The sequence below is a fragment of the Balaenoptera musculus genome, chromosome 1 (assembly GCF_009873245.2).
Source record: "Balaenoptera musculus isolate JJ_BM4_2016_0621 chromosome 1, mBalMus1.pri.v3, whole genome shotgun sequence".
In the NCBI taxonomy this organism is placed as follows: domain Eukaryota; kingdom Metazoa; phylum Chordata; class Mammalia; order Artiodactyla; family Balaenopteridae; genus Balaenoptera; species Balaenoptera musculus.
This window is the reverse complement of record NC_045785.1, coordinates 34,423,521-34,443,163: the sequence shown is the minus strand read 5'-3', so window position 1 is coordinate 34,443,163 and position 19,643 is coordinate 34,423,521. Positions and strand designations below refer to the sequence as shown.

General features: G+C 35.9%; 1 protein-coding gene across 7 annotated transcripts in view; it reads left to right on the top strand.

Annotated features, from left to right (window-relative positions):
* Positions 1 to 19,643, top strand: part of FOXJ3 (forkhead box J3) — a 127,351-nt gene that overhangs the window by 73,431 nt on the left and 34,277 nt on the right. For all 7 annotated transcript variants that reach the window (XM_036850382.1, XM_036850417.1, XM_036850426.1 and 4 more), the window contains exon 5: positions 141 to 224. In XM_036850382.1, the coding sequence (XP_036706277.1) occupies positions 141 to 224 (84 nt within the window). The remainder of the gene's footprint in view (positions 1 to 140; positions 225 to 19,643) is intronic.

The window sequence follows — 19,643 nt, the reverse complement described above, 5'->3', positions numbered from 1 at the left end:
TAGTATTTCTTCTCATGCTACTTTTCCATTGTTATAACTGCAGAATGTTTGCTTTTGAAGCAGAGGATTGTGAAAGTCCATTTTAATGTTACAGAGTTCCTGTAAAATACTGTTAATATAATTTATTTCTTTACCTTTAGGGGTCCTATTGGGCAATAGACACCAATCCGAAGGAAGATGCGCTGCCTACTCGGCCAAAGAAGAGAGCACGATCTGTAGAACGGGTAAAAGCTCTTTATCACAAATTTAGTGTGATGGGGTTATTATGTCAGAAATACAGATCTTAAAAGTTCATTTCCAGTAATACAGTAAGTATAACTGTAATGAAGGTAATATTTTATTTGGATAGCATTTTCTGTTTTTTTCAAAGCACTTTCAGACTTCTTATTTGATCTCAACACCTCTTAAGTGAGGTGGGCACTTTAGGAATTAAGTAAAAGGGGTTTTGTTTGTTTGTTTTGTAATTAGGGCACAGCTGTTGTCTAACTGAGGGAGAATCCAGGTCTCTTGAGTTTTAATTTGGTACTCTTTACTCTGTGTCTACACCACTGAGGACTGGTTTTATATAACAGAACCATTCCCTTTCACTGAAGATAATCATTTTGATTATTATTGAATTTTCCTGATTATCCTCAAAATGTTTTTTCCTGCTTCCAACCATGTAATAATTATTTTGTACACAGAGTCTCTAAGGACCTCAAGCTGAGTTTAAGTTGGGATTGGGTGAGCCATGAGGTATAGCAGCAACGGGATTTAGTCAGGCAGATTTATGGTGCCAGCAGAGGGAATTCAGTACTCCAATTACTAAGCTCTGCAGAATTAGAAGTGAACTCTTAGGTCAGAACACTTTTTGGTTTTATACAAACCAAAATTTAAAAAGATAAAGTCTAGTATTCGTGGCATAGTCTTCTGGTAATAGAGTTTTAAGGCTGAGATATGTATGTAAAAATTTGAGAGGGAATGAACCTCACTTATTGCCCCTCCATCTTTTGCTTTTTAAAACATATTGAGCACATGGACTTTAATTGTGTGAAAAAGTGGAGTATAAAATGTTTAGCATTTATTGCCAGATTTTGAAGGAAGAGGAGAAGAATCCACATTGTTTAACCCAGAGCATTAGCAAGGATGTATATCTTGAAGGGCTGAGGAATTGTGGTCTTCTCTACCATTTGCTCTCTTCTTCTGAAGTTCCTGGAACTTGAATTATTTTTGGAAATTTGAATTCTTAGTTGGGTTGACAACTGGGAATTCCTTTTGGATATTAAGCCTGACTTTTATTCTGTTGCTTTGTTTCATAGTTCTTAGAGCAATACTTCTTTATTTCTGAGAGCCCCCTTTTTTTCCTGAAGACCATATTGTCAGTTTTATAATGGAAGTCTGTATAGAAATACAGAATTCTGATTACAGAATTCTGTTTTATGTATGTTCTTGAATGTACATTTTGGACATATATTTTCTGTATTTATTTCCTGCTGTTTATCTTTTTACCTTTTAAGTTTAAAGCATGTAAAAGCTTCAACAATTTGCCTTTGTAGTATAGTTCCATAAAATATCCAGTACCAGAGCCTTTCAGTTAGTATATTGATATTTATTTTGGCCTGAGCTGTGTGTTGGTTGCTACTGTAGGAGAGAAACCTATAGAAAGAGAACAGCTGTAATCAGAGTATGTCTAAACAGGGAGACAGATATTGTTTTAACAAACACTCTGAAAGATACTGTTCTTACAAAACATAATTTTGTGTCCTGATAAACTGATATGTCTGTATTTTTTCATTTAGAGGCTTTGGGGGGGGTAGTATTTTTATTAGGACAGAGTTTGTATTTAAGTAACCATTGGGTTGTCTAAGGAAATGCCTAAGATGGTCAAATAGTGAGTACGATTTTTAAACATTTAAAGTTTTGTCAAAAACGAAACATGACCCGTAAGTTGAAACTTCAGAGGATTTTAAAATGCAGATGGTAAATATGTTGACGTCCCTAAAATTTCCTTATTAAATTTTTGAAATGTTACTTCTTTGTCCATGTGTAAGCATCAGAGTTATATGTGAAACATCAAAGTATTTCACACATTTTTGAAGAGAGAAGAGCTTTTAATGTAAAGAGGAGCAATTTTTAAAAATGCAAGTAACAGTATCTTTATGTCTTAAATGAAAATTAAAGCCTGATGGTTATCTCCAGTCTAGTATTCTTAATGCAGTTGTCTGGACTGCCTTCCTGTTCCCTCCATTTACATGAACATAAACCCTTGTTCTCTCTTGACCGTTGTGGTATTCCTTTCTTTTCTTAATCCTTGAATATGTAAATGCCTTTCATTTTCCTTTTTCTGATTTCTTTCATCTTGTTACCATGTTTTCTTTATTTATCATAAAGTAGACCTGAAGACCTAAAAAGAATTATTGATAAAGTTTAGCATGGTGAAGATTAGCGGGCTCCTTGACTAGGAGTCCTGTGTTTTTCTTCTGGCTTTACAATTTACTTCTTCTGTGACTTCTGGCAAGTTGTTAGATTTTTTGAGCTTCAGTATTCTCAGCTATTTCAAAGGAAAAGATAGAAGTCTTAACAGCTGCTGCGGACTGAATGTTTGTGTTCCCCCCAAATTCTTATGTTGAAACCCTCATCCCAGTGTGATGGTATTTGGAGGTGAGGCCTTTGGTAGGTAATTGGATCAGGCATGTGAAGCTCTCATAAATGAATGGGATCAGTGCCCTTATAAGAATAGCTAGAGAGCTGGCTAGCTGTTTTCTACCATGTGAGGATAGCAATGAAGATACCTGCAAGAAGGCTGTTACCAGAACCTGACCATGCTGGCACCATGATCTTGAACTTCCAGCCTCCAGAACTGTGACAAACAAATTTCTGTTGTTGATAAGCCACCCAATTTATGGTATTGTGTTATAGCAACCTGAGCTAAGATAACAGCATAATAATGATAATAGATAATTGAGTTTATGTGCTAGATTTTTTCTTAAAGAATTTTATGTATATTAACTCATGTAATTTTTATAGTAACTCCAAATGATGAAACCAATAGGCACGGATGTTGTTATCCAAGGGTACAAAGGACAATAAGTACCAAGGCCAGGATTATGAACTCAGGTAGTCTGCCTTCAGAGTCTATGCTGTTTACAACTGCGTTATACTGCCACTAGTATTTGCTGTGCTGAAGATCACAAGACTGAATCAGATTTCTTTTTATATATGCATATCTTATTGTGAGATAATGGGCCGTTATTTATTTTTGGATTTGAATACTAATTTTTTTCTTCAATGTTATTTAAAATTTTTTAAAATTGAAGTATAGTTGATGTGCACTATTATATTAGTTTCAGGTGTATAACATAATGATTTAATATTTTCATAGATTATACTCCATTTAAAGTTATTACAAAGTAATGGCTATATTCCCCTGTGCTGTACAATATATCCTCGTTGCTTATTTATTTTATACATAGTAGTTTCTATCTCTTAATCCCATACCCCTATCTTGCCCCCTCCCTACTTCCCTCCCCTCTCTGGTAACCACTAGCTTTTTTTCTGTATCTGTGAGTCTATTTCTGTTTTGTTGTATACATTCGTTTTATTCTTTTGATTCAACATGTAAGTGATGACATAGAATATTTGACCTTTTTCACTAAGCATAATACCCTCTGGGTTCATTCACATTGTTGCAAATGGCAAAATTTCATCATCATTATTATTTTTTATAAATTTATTTATTTTTAAAATTTATTTATTTTGGCTGCATTGGGTCTTTGTTGCTGCATGCGGGCTTTGTCTAGTTGCAGCGAGCGGGGGCTACTCTTAGTTGCGGTGCACCGGCTTCTCATTGCAGTGGCTTCTGTTTGTTGCGGAGCACTGGCTCTAGGCACGCGGGCTTCAGTAGTTTGGCGTGTGGGCTCAGTAGTTGTGGCTTGCGGGCTCTAGAGCTCAGGCTCAATAGTTGTGGCGCATGGGCTTAGTTGCTCCGCAGCATGTGCAGTCTTCCCGGACCGGGCTCGAACCCGTGTCCCCTGCATTGGCAGGCGGATTCTTAACCACTGCACCACCAGGGAAGTCCTGCATTCTTTTTTATGGCTGAGTAATATTCCATTATACGTAATACATGTATGCATATATATGTATGTATGTATAATGGAGTATTTTATATATATATCTCCCACTTCTTTATCCATTCATCTGTTGAGGGACACTTAGTTTGCTTCCATATCTTGACTATTGTAAATAATGCTGCTATGAACATTGGGGTGCATATATCTTTTCAAATTAGTGTTTTTGTTTTCTTCAGATATATACCCAGGAGTGGAATTGCTGGATCATATGGTAGTTCTCTGTTTTAGTTTTTTGAGGAACTCCGTACTGTTTTCTATAGTGACTGCACCAATTTACAATCTCACCAGCAGCGTACTAGGGTTCCTTTTCTTCCCACATCCTTGCCAACATTTATTTGTAGACTTTTTGATGATAGTTATTTTGACAGGTGTGCAGTGATATCTCATTGTGGTTTTGATTTGTATTTCTCTGATTAGTGATGTTGAGCATTTTTTCATGTGCCTGTTGGCCATCTGTATGTCTTTAGAAAAGTGTCTATTCAGGTCTTCTGCCCATTTTTTAATTGGGTTGTTTGTTTTTTTGATGTTGAGTTGTATGAGCTTGTTTATATATTTGGGGTATTAACCCCTTATTGGTCATATCATTTACAACTTTTTTCTCCCATTTAGTAGGTGGTCTTTTCGTTTTGTTGATGGATCCTGTTTATTTTTTAAATTTTTGGCCTTGGGAGACAGATCCGAAATAATATTGCTATGATTTATGTCAAAGAATGTTTTGCCTATGGTCTTTTCTAGGAGTTTTATGGTTTTTGGTTTTACATTTAGGTCTTTAATCCATTTTGAGTTTATTTTTGTATATGATGTGAGGAAATGTTCTAATTTCATACTTTTTACATGTAGCTGTCCATCTTCCCAGCATCATTTATTGAAGAGACTCTTTTCTCTATTGTATATTCTTGTCTCCTTTGTTATAGATTAATTGACCATAAGTGTATGGATTTATTTCTGGGCTCTCTGGTCTGCTCCATTGATCTGTGTGTCTGTTTTTGTCTCAGTACCATGCTGTTCTGATCACTGTAGCTTTGTCGTATAGTTTGAAGCCAGAGAGTGTGATTCTCGAGCTTTGTTCTTTTTTCTCAAGATTGCTTTGGCAATTCAAGATCTTTTGTGGTTCCGTATAAATTTTAGGATTAGTTGTTCTACTTCTATGAAAAATGTCATGGGTATTTGATAAGAATTGTATTAAGTCTGTAGATTGCTTTGTAGTATGACCATTTTACCAATATTAGTTCTTCCAATCCAGGAACACAGGATATATTTCCATTTCTTTGTATCATCTTCAAACCTTCATCACTGTTTTACAGTTTTCGGAGTATAGGTATTTCACTTCCTTGGTTAAGTGTATTCCTAGATGTTGTATTCTTTTTGATGCAATTTTAAATGGGTTTGTTTTCTTGCTTTCTCTTTCTGAGAGTTCATTATTAGTGTATAGAAAAGCAATAGATTTCTGTATATTAATCTTGTATCTTACAATTGAATTCATTTATTAGTTCTAATAGTTTTTTTGCTGGAGACGTTAGGATTTTCTATGTATAGTATGATGTTATCTGCAAGTAGTGACAGTTCTACTTATTCCCTTCCAGTTTGGGTACCTTGGTTTTTTTGTTTGCTTTTTCTTATCTGCTTGCTGTGGCTAGGACTTCCAGTTCTGTGTGTAATAGAAGTGGCAAGAGTGGGCATTCTTTTCTTGTTCCTGATTTTAGAGGAAAGGCTTTCAGCTTTTCACTATTGAGTACGATGTTGGCTTTGAGTTTGTCACGCATGACCTTTTTATGTTGAGATATTTTCCCTTTATACCAGCTTTGAAGAGAGATTTTATCGTGAGTGGATTTGAATTTTGTCAAATGCTTTTTTGTGTGTCTTTTTATATGTTGTTGAATTTGGTTTGCTAATATTTTGTTGAGTGTTTTTGCATCTATATTCATCAGAGATATTGGCCTGTAATTTTCTCTTTTTGTAGTGTCTTTGTCTGGTTTTCGTTAATGGTCCTTGATTTTAAGAGACTTCCCCACATTTAATCTTCAGATATATATAATTGTCATAAATATTATTATAAATAACAGAGCAAATTACTAAGTAATTAATCAACATGTTAGATCAAACAGTGGTAACTAAAGTGACTCAAAATATCAATAGATAATGCTGCCCTGGGAAGGCCTATAGGAAGAGGAGTGAGACTTAGAATTTGATACAGAAGTGTAAGTTTTTGGCATGGGAAATAGCAAATGATGGGGGACTTCCCTGGGTCCAGTGGTTAAGACTCAGTGCTTCCACTGCAGGGGGGCACAGTTCATCCCTGGTCAGGGAACTAAGATCCCACATTGTTACATAGAATGGTTTTGTTGTTTAAGTGATCCCCCACTGTGTGCCTTCCTTCTCTGAGGCTGAGTCTGAATGAGGGAGGGTTCAGTTAAAGGTGTAAGTGAGCAGAGGAAGGAATGCAGTCTACATACTTATTCTTAGAACAGAAAAAAACATTTATTTCAATTGGGCAAACATACTGAGTATACATTAGGTGGGAGGCACTACATGTTGCCTCCAGGAGATATGTAGAAATAGAATTTCTTTTTAAAGCAGGAGAAATGCTACAGAGTTGTAGACCAGAAAGTGTTTCATAAGGGGTTATTTTGATCAATGGATAAGATTTAGTTCTCTGTTTTTTACAGTACTATTGAGAGATAGTTTATGTACAATTAATTGAATGTTTAAAGTTTACAGTTTGAGGATTTTTGACATGTGAAGTTATTAGTAGTTGACACTATGAGCACTTCTGTCATACCCAAAAGTTTCCTCATGCCCCTTTGTAACTTGTGCCTCCCTCCATTCTTATCCCCAGGCAACCTGATCTGGGGAGAATTGACATCTTAACAATATTATTTCAAGCCATGGAAGTGTTGTATCTTTCTATTCATTATGTCTTTAATTTCTCTCAGGAATGTTTTTTAGTTTTCAGTGTAGAGGACTTGGATGTTTCCAGTTAGATTTAATCCTGAATATTTTGGATTTGGATGCTATATATTTTAAAATCCAGTTGCTTGCTACTAGTAATAAAAATGTAATTAATTTTTGTATATTAACGTTGTATTCTACAATCTTGTTAGTTCTAGTATTTTTTAAAGATGCCTTGGAATTTTCTATATAAACAAGTATGTCATCTGCAAATAGACACTCTTCCTGTGCCTTTCCTTTCTCCTCCCCTGTCCCTTCCTAGAACCTTATTGCAGTGACCAGAATCTCTAGTACAGTGTTGACTAGAAGTGGTGGAAGTGGGCCCCCAGCCTTATTTCCATTCTTAGGAAGAAACTGTTCAGTCTTTCACCACTAAATGTGACATAAGCTACAGGGCTTTTGTAGATGTCAGATGCTTAGATACTAAGCCCAGTTTGGTGAGAGTTTTTATCATGAATGGGTGTAGAATCCGTTAACTGCTTTTTCTGCACCATCGAAGTGGTTATATGGCTTTTCTTTATTCTGTTTGCATGTTGAATAACATTGATTGCATTTGTAATGTTAAACCTTGTATTCCTTGGATAAACCCTTACTGAGTCACACTATATTATTCCTTTAATATATTGCTGGATTCATTTTGTTAATATCTTAAGTGTTTTTGCATCTATGTTCATGAGGGACATGGATTTATAATTTTCTTTCTTTGTAATGTCGGCTGAAAAAAAAGTGCACAACGTTAAAGTTGAGAATTATATTTTATTTGATGGACTTGATGAGGGCTTAAGCCCTGGAGGCAGCTTCTCAGATAGCTTAGAGGGACTGCTCTGAGGAGGTAAAGGAGGAGCCAGGATATATAGTTTTTGCAACAAAAACCAGGTAGTTGGAACATCAAAAGATTACTGTTAATTAAAGAAAACTTGACATCTCAAGTTAATGAATTTAGTGCCTTTCTGTATATGGGAAGATGCAAGAGTCTGGGCTCATTGAAATCATTCCTTTGATGTGCACGTTAACTGTCTCGGGCTAGTGTCCTGTTTGTCTCCAGATTCACCTCAAGGTGCACATTTGAGGGTGGCTGATGGCTTGATGGCCTCAACATACATTGTTTACTGATATGGCAGGTGATATTTTTCATCTGCAGTAGTATCTGTCAGGTTTTGATGTTAGGGTTGTACTCGTCTCATAAAATTGGTTGGGCCATTTTCCTTCTCTTTTCTGAAAAAGTTTCTGTAGGTTGGTATATCTTCCTTGAATGTTTGAGAAAATTCATCAGTGAAACCATCTGGACCTGAAGTTTTTATGTGGGAAGGTTTTTGATATTTATTTGTTATGGGACTGTTCAAATTTTCTCTTTTTATTCCAGTTTTGGTAAATTATATTCTTAAGAAATTTGTCCCTTTCATCTAAGTTGTTGAATTTATTGGTGTAAAGTGGATCATAATATTTTCTACTAATATTTATAGAATCTGTAGTAATAAATTCTCTTTCATTCTTGATATTGATGATTTGTTTTCTCTTTTTTTCTTCATTTGGTATAGCTAAAGGTTTGTTGATTTTGTTAGTCTTTTCAAAGAACCAGGTTTTGTCTTTAAAAATTTTTTTCTGTTGTTGGTTTTCTGTTTTATTTCTACTTTTATCTTTTATCATTTACTTCTTTCTAGTTACCAGTTTTTCTTATTAATATTTCTAGCTTCTTCAGTTTCCAGCTTAAATAATTGTTTTGAGACCTTTCCTCTTTTGTAATATAAGAATTTAAAGCTGTAGGTTTATCTCTAAGCACTGCTTTAACTGCATCTCACACATTTTGGTATGTTGCATTTTCATTACCATTTAATTCAAAATATTAAAAAAATTCTCTTTTGAGTCTTCTCTGACCCATGAATTACTTTTTCCAAATATTCCAAATATTGGGTTTTCCTAGGTATCTTACTGTTATATAATATAATTTGTTTTTCATTTCAGTCTTTACATATTTATTGAGACTTGTTCTGGGACTCAGCATGTGCTGTATCTTGGTGAATGTCTGTGTGCACTTGAAAAGAATATGTGTTCTACAGTTGTTCAATATAGTGTTCTCTAATATCAATTAGATCAAGGCATTTACTAATTTATTCCAGTGTTCTTTTTCTTTACTGATTCTTAATTGTCAGTTTTTGCTTCATATATTTTGAAGCTCTGTTAGTAGTCTCATTTGAAGTTGTGACTCTCGTAGGCTGCATTTAGCTTAGTCTTGCTTTTTTTAACATCTTTTGGACAATCTCTGCCTTTTTATTGGAGTGTTTAGACCATCAACATTAATGCAGTTGTCACCGGCGGAACGGGTGATTTCCTCAGTTCTTGCCCTTCTTGAGGGAAAGAATTCAGTCAAGAAGGCATAGAACAGTTTTAAGTAGCAAGAGTGTTGTTAAATAGAGCGAAAGTACACTCCTGAGAAAGGATGAAAGCGGGCTGTCTGGAAACCAGAAGCAGCCTCATGATGGGGTAGGGTTGGGTTTTTTAGAGTGGTGTTTCCTCCCTGTGTCTTGCATCATTTGACTGACAGCTTTAGGTTATATCACTTTTCTCCTAGTGCGCGGGTGCTTACTCATAAGCACCCAAGTGAAACCCACAGTGCATCCCCGTAATGCTAATTTATTACCTATACAGCATAATGAACCCTATGTTACCTTGAGTCACCTTTTAGGTCTTGGTGTGCCTGCGCCAACCTGTGTTGGTGGTTTCATCTTGCTTGGTCCTGATATGGCTGGAAACCTAGTGGTGGTCCTTGACCACAAGAGGGAGGACTGTGGGTGTGCTCCGATCACCAGTGTCCAGGTGGAGGAGGGAAAGACAAACCATCCAGGGTGGGGCGGGACCCCCTCCTGTCTGACTAGCTACCTAACAGAATTATCGATATTGTTATTAATGTAATTAATGATACTGTTTTCTGTTTGATTTCTCATAAGCAGGTAGGGGGTCCCCAGAGAAAGAGAACCAGACATGGCTTTCTTGACATAAGAAAAGCCATTTTTGGCCTAAGCCATTTTGTGGTCTAAGCCTGGCCATAATGCTTGCTCTTGAACAGGTCTCAGTAATAATTACTTTAAGGGAACAAAAGAACAAACTGTTACCAGTCATGAGAAGTGACAATAGCAAAGATAATAAATCAGTTGTAACATTCCCAGTTCTGTTTCAAAGGCTAGCCCGAGTGCTTTCTTGGGCTGTTTTTGCAGAATTTAAACCCCTCTGGCAGGCGCTCAAGTACCAGATCAACTGGAACCTAAGGGAGGATGATGTTGACCTTTTCTGACCCTCGTGACTTCAGTCAAGTAAAGGTTGGACTCTCTGGCCCCACCCCCCATCCCCTTCATGAATGTGCATGTACCCTTAGCTTAAAACTTGCTTCAGTTTTGCTGTTGGCAGAGACACTGCTTTGGGAAAGATCCCCAGTGTTCCCCTTACTTGCTGCAAGTAATAAATCCTTCCTTCTCCCACTCTTTGCCTTGATTGTGTCTTTTAGCTCTACACCCACCAAGAGGCGAACCCAGTTTTTCTGGTAACACTCTGTATTTTTAGTTCCTTTTTTCCACCTTTCTTGCCTTTCAGATTATTTGGATATATTTTTGTATTCTTATCTACTGGCTTTTTAGCTGTACCTCTTTTTCTATTTATATATTGGGATTTCAGTATATATTCCTAACCTTCTGCAGTCTATTCAGAGTTAAAATTGTACATATAAAATGTAGAGATCTTCCAATAATATAAGTCTCCTTTGTCCCTTTCCTCACCATTCCCCATAGTATTACATCTGTGTATACTGATGATCTTAGAAGACAGTGTTATAAGTTTTGCCTTAAATAAAGATACATGATTTTTAAAACCTAAGAGAAAACAATGGTCTTTTAAATTTACCTAGATGTTTACCATTTCTGGTGCTTTCATTCCTCAAGGTCCAAGTTTCCCTCTGCTATAATTTCCCTTTAGCCTAATGAACTTTCTTATGTTGTAGATCTCCTGGCAACGAATTCTCTTAGTTTTCCTTTTCTGAAAATGTGCCTTCCTAAATAATATTTTTGTTAGATATACAGCCTAGATTGAAATTTTTTTTTCTTTCAGTATTTCAACGATATTCACTGTCTAATGATCTCCATTATTTTTATGAGAAATTCAGTCATTTTCCAATCAATGTTTTTTCTTTATGTGATATGTCATTATTCTCTGCCTGCTTTCTACCTTTATTTTTCAACAGTTCAGTTATGATATATCCAAGTGTGATTTTTCTTTTAATTTATCCTGTTGGAGGTTTACTGAGCTTCTTGGATCTGTAAATTTGTCTTTCAGTAAACTTCCAAAGTGTTCAGTCATCATTTCTTCCATAGTTTTTCCTGCTGTTTTCTCTCTTTTCTGTCCTTCTGGAACTCATATATACATGTTAGGCCTTTTGAGATTATCTCATAGCTTTCTGAGGCTTTTTTTTTCTTTCTTTCTTTTTTAAAAAGAATCAGTCTTTTTCCTTTTTGTTTTTTAGATTGGATTATTTCTGTTGATCTGCCTTTGAGTTCACTGATTCTTTCCTCTTTAATCTCCATTCTGATATTAAGTCCATCCATTGCCTTTTAAAATTCAGATATTATATTTTTCATTGGTAAATTTTGATTTTGTTCTTTTTATATTTTTTGTATTTCTCCACTGATATTTCTATTATTATGTTTTTTTATTCAGATTTTTTCTCCTTTATCTCACTGAGCATAATTATAATAGCTACTTTAAAGTCCTTTTCTCATAGTTCCAACATCTTAGTCTTCTTGTGGTGGGCTTCTGTAGATTATCTTTTCTCTTGAGAATGGGTTTCATTTTTCTATTACTTACATATCAGGTAATTTTGGATTGTATCCTAGACATTATGAATGTTATAGAGACTCTGGGTTCTGTTATACTCTTCTGTAGAATATTGGTATTTTTATTTTAGCTGGCAGTTAACCACGTTAGACTCAAACTGTAAGTTCTCTCTCACCGTCTGTGGGCAGTGGTTCCAATTTCAATTTGATTCTTTAAGCTTCTGCCTTATTCTAATCTGCATATGCATGGTTCAGGGGTCAGCCTGAGACTTTTGTGGTGTTTCGTATACAGTTTTAGGGGATCTCTTTTGACTTTATCCCCTGTGGGATTCCTTTCTCTCTTTAGTAGCTGGTTGTGTTTACCTGGGCTCTTTTCCCTAGTTCCTCCTGACAGAAAGACAACTTTAGCTGCTCATACTCCGCATCTACTACCTGACCTTGGGGCAAAGCTACAGCAAAACAGGATATTCAAGCAGGTCTCTCCCAAGTTTTACCTTCTCTCCACAATCTACCTATTTTATTTATCCATCAGACTCCTCAGCTAGTTGTCATCCCATGTCCCTTTCCGCTTCCCCCACCCCAAATTGGTAGTTATCAGCAGAAAGTAGGTGTCACACTACCATTCTGGAAGTAGAGCTAGAGCCTGAATGAGTAGGATTTTGACATGGGGTATGAGGAAACTCCAGAAAGGATCTTTCATAAGCTGAGAGATGCCACCTAGATTAGATTCATTGATACTTTTCTTTGTCCAGAATTTGGGTTTTGGCTGCAATAATAACAGTTATTCAAACACGTTTTGGGATCTGTAGATTCCAAATTAAATTAGCTTTATTAATCAGGCTACTTGTCTACTAATAACATCAAATCAGTGTATCTACAAATAAAAATATATACTATACTATTGAGCATATCAGTGCATGTAAAGAGAATTGGGTCCTTTATTCTCTTGTTTTTTTGTTTTTTTTACACACACTGTATTTTATTTTTACAAGAGATAAACTGACACCAAGCATTGTAAATGGATGACCACACCAAAAGCAACAATGATTGCAATTACCAAACACAAAACAAACTCATACTATGTCATAATATTGACATTCAGTCCAGTAATCCTCCACTGTAACAGCTCCTTTACTTTGCAGTGAAAATTGATTTGTATATTCTTTGCCTCTGAGTCCTTGTGGGATTTTTTTTTTTTCCAAACAGAAAGTCACAAAAATTATAATCATCCTCATCAGTTCACTCAGTCCCGTGTAATTAATTTTTTTTTTCATCTTCATCTTTTGTTACCACTTTTATGAATTCATCAGTTTTCCATTAGAGTTTTGAAAATGCTTATTCATTCAGTTCAGCAGTATGGTCAGTTACCAGAAACCTGTACTTGTCAGAGTCTTTTCCATGAATTCCTTGAAGATGAAACCCTTTTATAGGAACATTTTTGCAAAAGCATCAGCGTACACCCAGAACTGTCTGTAAATGACAAAAGACTTAAAAATGACCACAGTTAAAGATTTGATGAAAGTTCATCATAATGCAACTGACAAGGAAGTTTAGTTATTTCTGAGATATACATTTTAAAGTAATAACTAGAATTATGACTTATAACATTATACCAGAACATATAAGATTTTTAGAAATTTCATGTAATGTCTGAAACATTTATATTAACATATTTCCATACAAATAACCCAAAGAAAGTTAGTATTAGTTGTTTTTTTGTTTGTTTTTTTATACTGCAGGTTCTTATTAGTCATCAATTTTATACACATCAGTGTATACATGTCAATCCCAATCTCCCAATTCATTATACCACCACTCCCCACTCCACCGTGGTTTCCCCCCCTTGGTGTCCATATGTTTGTTCTCTACATCTGTGTCTCAACTTCTGCCCTGCAAACCAGTTCATCTGTACCATTTTTCTAGGTTCCACATACATGCGTTAATATACGATATTTGTTTTTCTCTTTCTGACTCACTTCACTCTGTATGACAGTCTCTAGATCCATCCACATCTCAACAAATGACTCAGTTTTGTTCCTTTTTATGGCTGAGTAATTCCATTGTATATATGTACCACAACTTCTTTATCCATTCGTCTGTCGATGGGCATTTAGTTTGCTTCCATGACCTGCCTATTGTAAACAGTGCTGCAATGAACATTGGGGGGCATGTGTCTTTTTGAATTACGGTTTTCTCTGGGTATATGCCCAGTAGTGGGATTGCTGGATCATATGGTAATTCTATTTTTAATTTTTTAAGGAACCTCCATACTGTTCTCCATAGTGACTGTATCAATTTACATTCCCACCAACAGTGCAAGAGGGTTCCCTTTTCTCCACACCCTCTCCAGCATTTGTTGTTTGTAGATTTTCTGATGATGCCCATTCTAACTGGTGTGAGGTGATACCTCATTGTAGTTTTGGTTTGCATTTCTCTAATAGTTATGTTGAGCAGCTTTTCATGTGCTTCTGGGCCATCTGTATGTCTTCTTTGGAGAAATGTCTATTTAGGTCTTCTGCCCATTTTTGGATTGGGGTGTTTGTTTCTTTAATATTGAGCTGAATGAGCTGTTTATATATTTTGGAGATTAATCCTTTGTCCGTTGATTCGTTTGCAAATATTTTCTTCCATTCCGAGGGTTGTCTTTTCGTCTTGTTTATGGTTTCCTTTGCTGTGCAAAAGCTTTGAAGTTTCATTAGGTCCCATTTGTTTATTTTTGTTTTTATTTCCATTACTCTAGGAGGTGGATCAAAAAAGATCTTGCTGTGATTTATGTCAAAGAGTGTTCTTCCTATGTTTTCCTCTAAGAGGTTTATAGTGTCCGGTCTTACATTTCGGTCTCGAATCCATTTTGAGTTTATTTTTGTGTGTGGTGTTAGGGAGTGTTCTAATTTCATTCTTTTACATGTAGCTGTCCAGTTTTCCCGGCACCACTTATTGAAGAGACTGTCTTTTCTCCATTGTATATCTTTGCCTCCTTTGTCATAGATTAGATGGCCATAGGTACGTGGGTTTATCTCTGGGCTTTCTATCTTGTTCCATTGATCTATGTTTCTGTTTTTGTGCCAGTACCGTATTGTCTTGATTACTGTAGCTTTGTAGTATAGTCTGAAGTCAGGGAGTTTGATTCCTCCAGCTCCGTTGTTTTCCCTCAAGACTGCTTTGGCTACTCGGGGTTTTTTGTGTCTCCTTACAAATTTTAAGATGATTTGTTCTAGTTCCGTAAAAAATGCCATTGGTAATTTGATAGGGATTGCATTGAATCTGTAGATTGCTTTGGGTAGTATAGTCATTTTCACAATATTGATTCTTCCAATCCAAGAACATGGTATATCTCTCCATCTGTTGGTATCAATTTAATTTCTTTCATCAGTGTCTTAAAGTTTTCTGCATACAGGTCTTTTGTCTCCCTAGGTAGATTTATTCCTAGGTATTTTATTCTCTTTGTTGCAATGGTAAATGGGAGTGTTTCCATAATTTCTGTTTCAGATTTTTCATCATTAGTGTATAGGAGTGCAAGAGATTTCTGTGCATTCATTTTGTATCCTGCAACTTTACCAAATTCATTGATTAGCTCTAGTAGTTTTCTGGTGGCATTTTTAGGATTCTCTATGTATAGTATCATGTCATCTGCAAACAGTGACAGTTTTACTTCTTCTTTTCCAATTTGTATTCCTTTTATTTCTTTTTCTTCTCTGATTGCTGTGGCTAGGACTTCCAGAACTATGTTGAATAAAAGTGGTGAGAGTGGACATCCTTGTCTCGTTCCTGATCTTAGACGAAATGCTTTCAGTTTTTCACCATTGAGAATGATGTTGGCTGTGTGTTTGTCATATATGGCCTTTATTATGTTGAGGTAGGTTCCCTCTATGCCCACTTTCTGGAGAGTTTTTATCATAAATGGGTGTTGAATTTTGTCAAAAGCTTTTTCTGCATCTATTGAGATGATCATATGGTTTTTATTCTTCAGTTTGTTAATATGGTGTATCACATTGATTGATTTGCATATATTGAAGAATCCTTGCATCCCTGGGATAAATCCCACTTGACCATGGTGTATGATCCTTTTAATGTGTTGTTGGATTCTGTTTGCTAGTATTTTGTTGAGGATTTTTGCATCTATATTCATCAGTGATATTGGTCTGTAATTTTCTTTTTTTGTAGTATCTTTGTCTGGTTTTGGTAGCAGGGTGATGGTGGCCTCATAGAATGAGTTTGGGAGTGTTCCTTCCTCTGCAGTTTTTTGCAAGAGTTTGAGAAGGATGGGTGTTAGCTCATCTCTAAATGTTTGATAGAATTCACCTGTGAAGCCATCTAGTCCTGGGCTTTTGTTTTTTGGAAGACTTTTAATCACAGTTTCAATTTCATTACTTGTGAATGGTCTGTCTGTTCATATTTTCTGTTTCTTCCTGATTCAGTCTTGGAAGGTTATACCTTTGTAAGAATTTGTCCATTTCTTCCAGGTTGTGCATTTTATTGGCATAGAGTTGCTTGCAGCAGTCTCTTAGGATGCTTTGTATTTCTGCAGTGTCTGTTGTAACTTCTCCTTTTTCATTTCAATTTTATTGATTTGAGTCCTCTCCCTCTTTTTCTTGATGAGTCTGGCTAATGTTTTATCAATTTTGTTTATCTTCTCAAAGAACCAGCTTTTAGTTGTATTGATCTTTCTTAGCTATTGTTTTCTTTGTTTCTAATTCATTTATTTCTGCTCTGATCTTCATGATTTCTTTCCTTCTGCCAACTTTGGGTTTTGTTTGTTCTTCTTTCTCTAGTTCCTTTAGGTGTAACGTTAGATTGTTTACTTGAGATTTTTCTTGTTTCTTGAGGTAGGCTTGTATAGCTATAAACTTTCTTCTTAGAACTGCTTTTGCTGCATCCCATAGGTTTTGGATCATTGTGTTTTCATTGTCATTGGTCTCTAGGTATTCTTTGATTTCCTCTTTGATTTCTTCAGTGATCTCTTGGTTATTTAGTAACGTATTGTTTAGCCTCCATGTGTCTGTGTTTTTTCCTTTTTTTTCCTTGTAATTCATTTCTAATCTCATAGCGTTGTGGTCAGAAAAGATGCTTGACATGATTTCAATTTTCTTAAATTTACTGAGGCTTGATTTGTGACCCAAGATGTGATCTGTCCTGGAGAATGTTCCGTGCGCACTTGAGAAGAAAGTGTAATCTGCTGTTTTGGTATGGAGTGTCCTATAAATATCAATTAAATCTATCAGGTCTATTGTGTCATTTAAAGCTTCTGTTTCTTTATTTTCATTTTGGATGATTTGTCCATTGGTGTAAGTGAGGTGTTAAAGTTCCCCAGTATTATTGTTTTGCTGTCGATTTCCTCTTTTATAGCTGTTAACAGTTGCCTTATGTATTGAGGTGCTCCTATGTTGGGTGCATATATGTTTATAATTGTTACATCTTCTTCTTGGATTGATCCCTTGATCATTATGTAGTGTCCTTCCTTGTCTCTTGTAACATTCTTTATTTTAAAGTCTGTTTTATCTGATATGAGTATAGCTACTCCAGCTTTCTTTTGATTTCCATTTGCATGGAATATCTTTTTCCATTCCTTCACTTTCAAGTCTGTATGTGTCCCTAGTTCTGAAGTGGGTCTCTTGTAGACAGCATATATATGGGTCTTGTTTTTGTATCCATTCAGCAAGCCTGTGTCTTTTGGTTGGAGCGTTTAATCCATTCGTGTTTAAGGTAATTATCGATATGTATGTTCCTATGACCATTTTCTTAATTGTTTTGGGTTTGTTTTTGTAGGTCCTTTTCTTCTGTTGTGTTTCCCACTTAGAGAATTTCCTTTAGCATTTGTTGTAGAGCTGGTTTGGTGGTGCTGAATTCTCTTTAACTTTTGCTTGTCTGTAAAGCTTTTGATTTTTCCATCGAATCTGAAGGAGATCCTTGCCTGGTAGAGTAATCTTGGTTGTAGGTTCTTCCCTTTCATCACTTTAAGTATATCATGCCACCCCCTTCTGGCTTGTAGAGTTTCTGCCGAGAAATCAGCTGTTAAGCTTATGGGAGTTCCCTTGTATGTTATTTGTCGTTTTTCCCTTGCTGCTTTCAATAATTTTTCTTTGTCTTTAATTTTTGCCAGTGTGATTACTGTGTGTCTCGGTGTGTTTCTCCTTGGGTTTATCCCGTGTGGGACTCGCTGCACTTCCTGGACTTGGGTGGCTATTTCCTTTCCCATGTTAGGGAAGTTTTCGACTATAATCTCTTCACATATTTTCTCTGGTCCTTTCTCTCTCTCGTCTCCTTCTGGGACCCCTATAATGCGAATGTCGTTGTGTTTAATTTTGTCCCAGAGGTCTCTTAGGCTGTCTTCATTTCTTTTCATTCATTTTTCTTTATTCTGTTTCGCAGCAGTGAATGCCACCATTCTGTCTTCCAGGTCACTTATCAGTTCTTCTGCCTCAGTTATTCTGCTATTGATGCCTTCTAGTGTAGTTTTCATTTCAGTTATTGTATTGTTCATCTCTGTTTGTTCTTTAATTCTTCTAGGTCTTTGTTAAACATTTCTTGCATCTTCTTGATCTTTGCCTCCATTCTTCTTCCGAGGTCCTGGATCATCTTCACTATCGTTATTCTGAATTCTTTTTCTGGAAGGTTGCCTGTCTCCACTTCATTTAGTTTTTTTTCTGTGGTTTTTATCTTGTTCCTTCATCTGGTACATAGCCCTCTGCCTTTTCATTGTGTCTATCTTTCTGTGAATGTCCTTTATTCTGTTGATTGAACCAGATTTTTAGTATCCATGAAGAATATCTAATTAAAAGATTTTCTAGTTAAAGCTGTGAATCTGGCCTTGTGGGAATACAGTGTCACATACCACAGCTGTCTCCTTTTTCATTAATCACCATTGAATATTCCTCTCTATCAGTAGGTTCTCAGCATCAGTAGTAGATACATGTTAGTAGTCATCATAGAAACCAGCACTTACTGTGCATTTCAGGTACTATGCTAAGTGCTTTACATAAATTATTTCATTAATGCTCTTAACGGACCTCTAAAGGAAGTGGCATAATCCTCTTATAGATGAGGAAAAGAGTATAAAGGTTGAGTAATTTGCATGAAATCACACAACACAGGCTTGCCTCTTGTTACCAGTGGGGAGGAGTGAGAATTAGATAGTGAACCAGTAGTCTGGAATGAGATGACTGAGTTGAGTTAGAGGAGCATGAAATTTGCATCTTTCTAAAGTAATCTTCTGTGTTAATTTATCTAAATTAGCTGGCACCAAAGTTGGGGCATAAATTGTAGCTAAATTGGCAGGCACCAAAGTTGGGGCATAGACAGAGCTGTCTTTGTAGTTCTTCCATTTGCATTTCTGAAGTGCTTTTCCATGTTCACCTAACTCTCAGTGTGTATCCAGCACGTAAGTAGTGGATTCTACCTTCTAGGGGTGACCCTTGTCTTTTCCTTTTTTCAAGATGTCTGTTCCCTACCCTCTTGGATTATCTGATGAAGGAAATTCATGCCAAGGGATTAAGTGATAAATAAATCAATCTTAGAAATGTTTTTCAGTGAAATTACTCTTTATTTTGAGAGAGAGAAAGGAGTTATCACAATCTATATCCAAAATTCTAACTGTAGAAAACCTATATTGATTTTTGACACCCATGTTAGCTCTATAAACAATGTATATGAAATTGTGTTATTTAGGATATTGTTCAGTTGCATTAACAGACAAAGGAAGACAAAACTACACCTGAGAGGCTTAAACCAGATAGATTTATTTCTCTCTTAGGTAAAAGTCCAAGCTGAG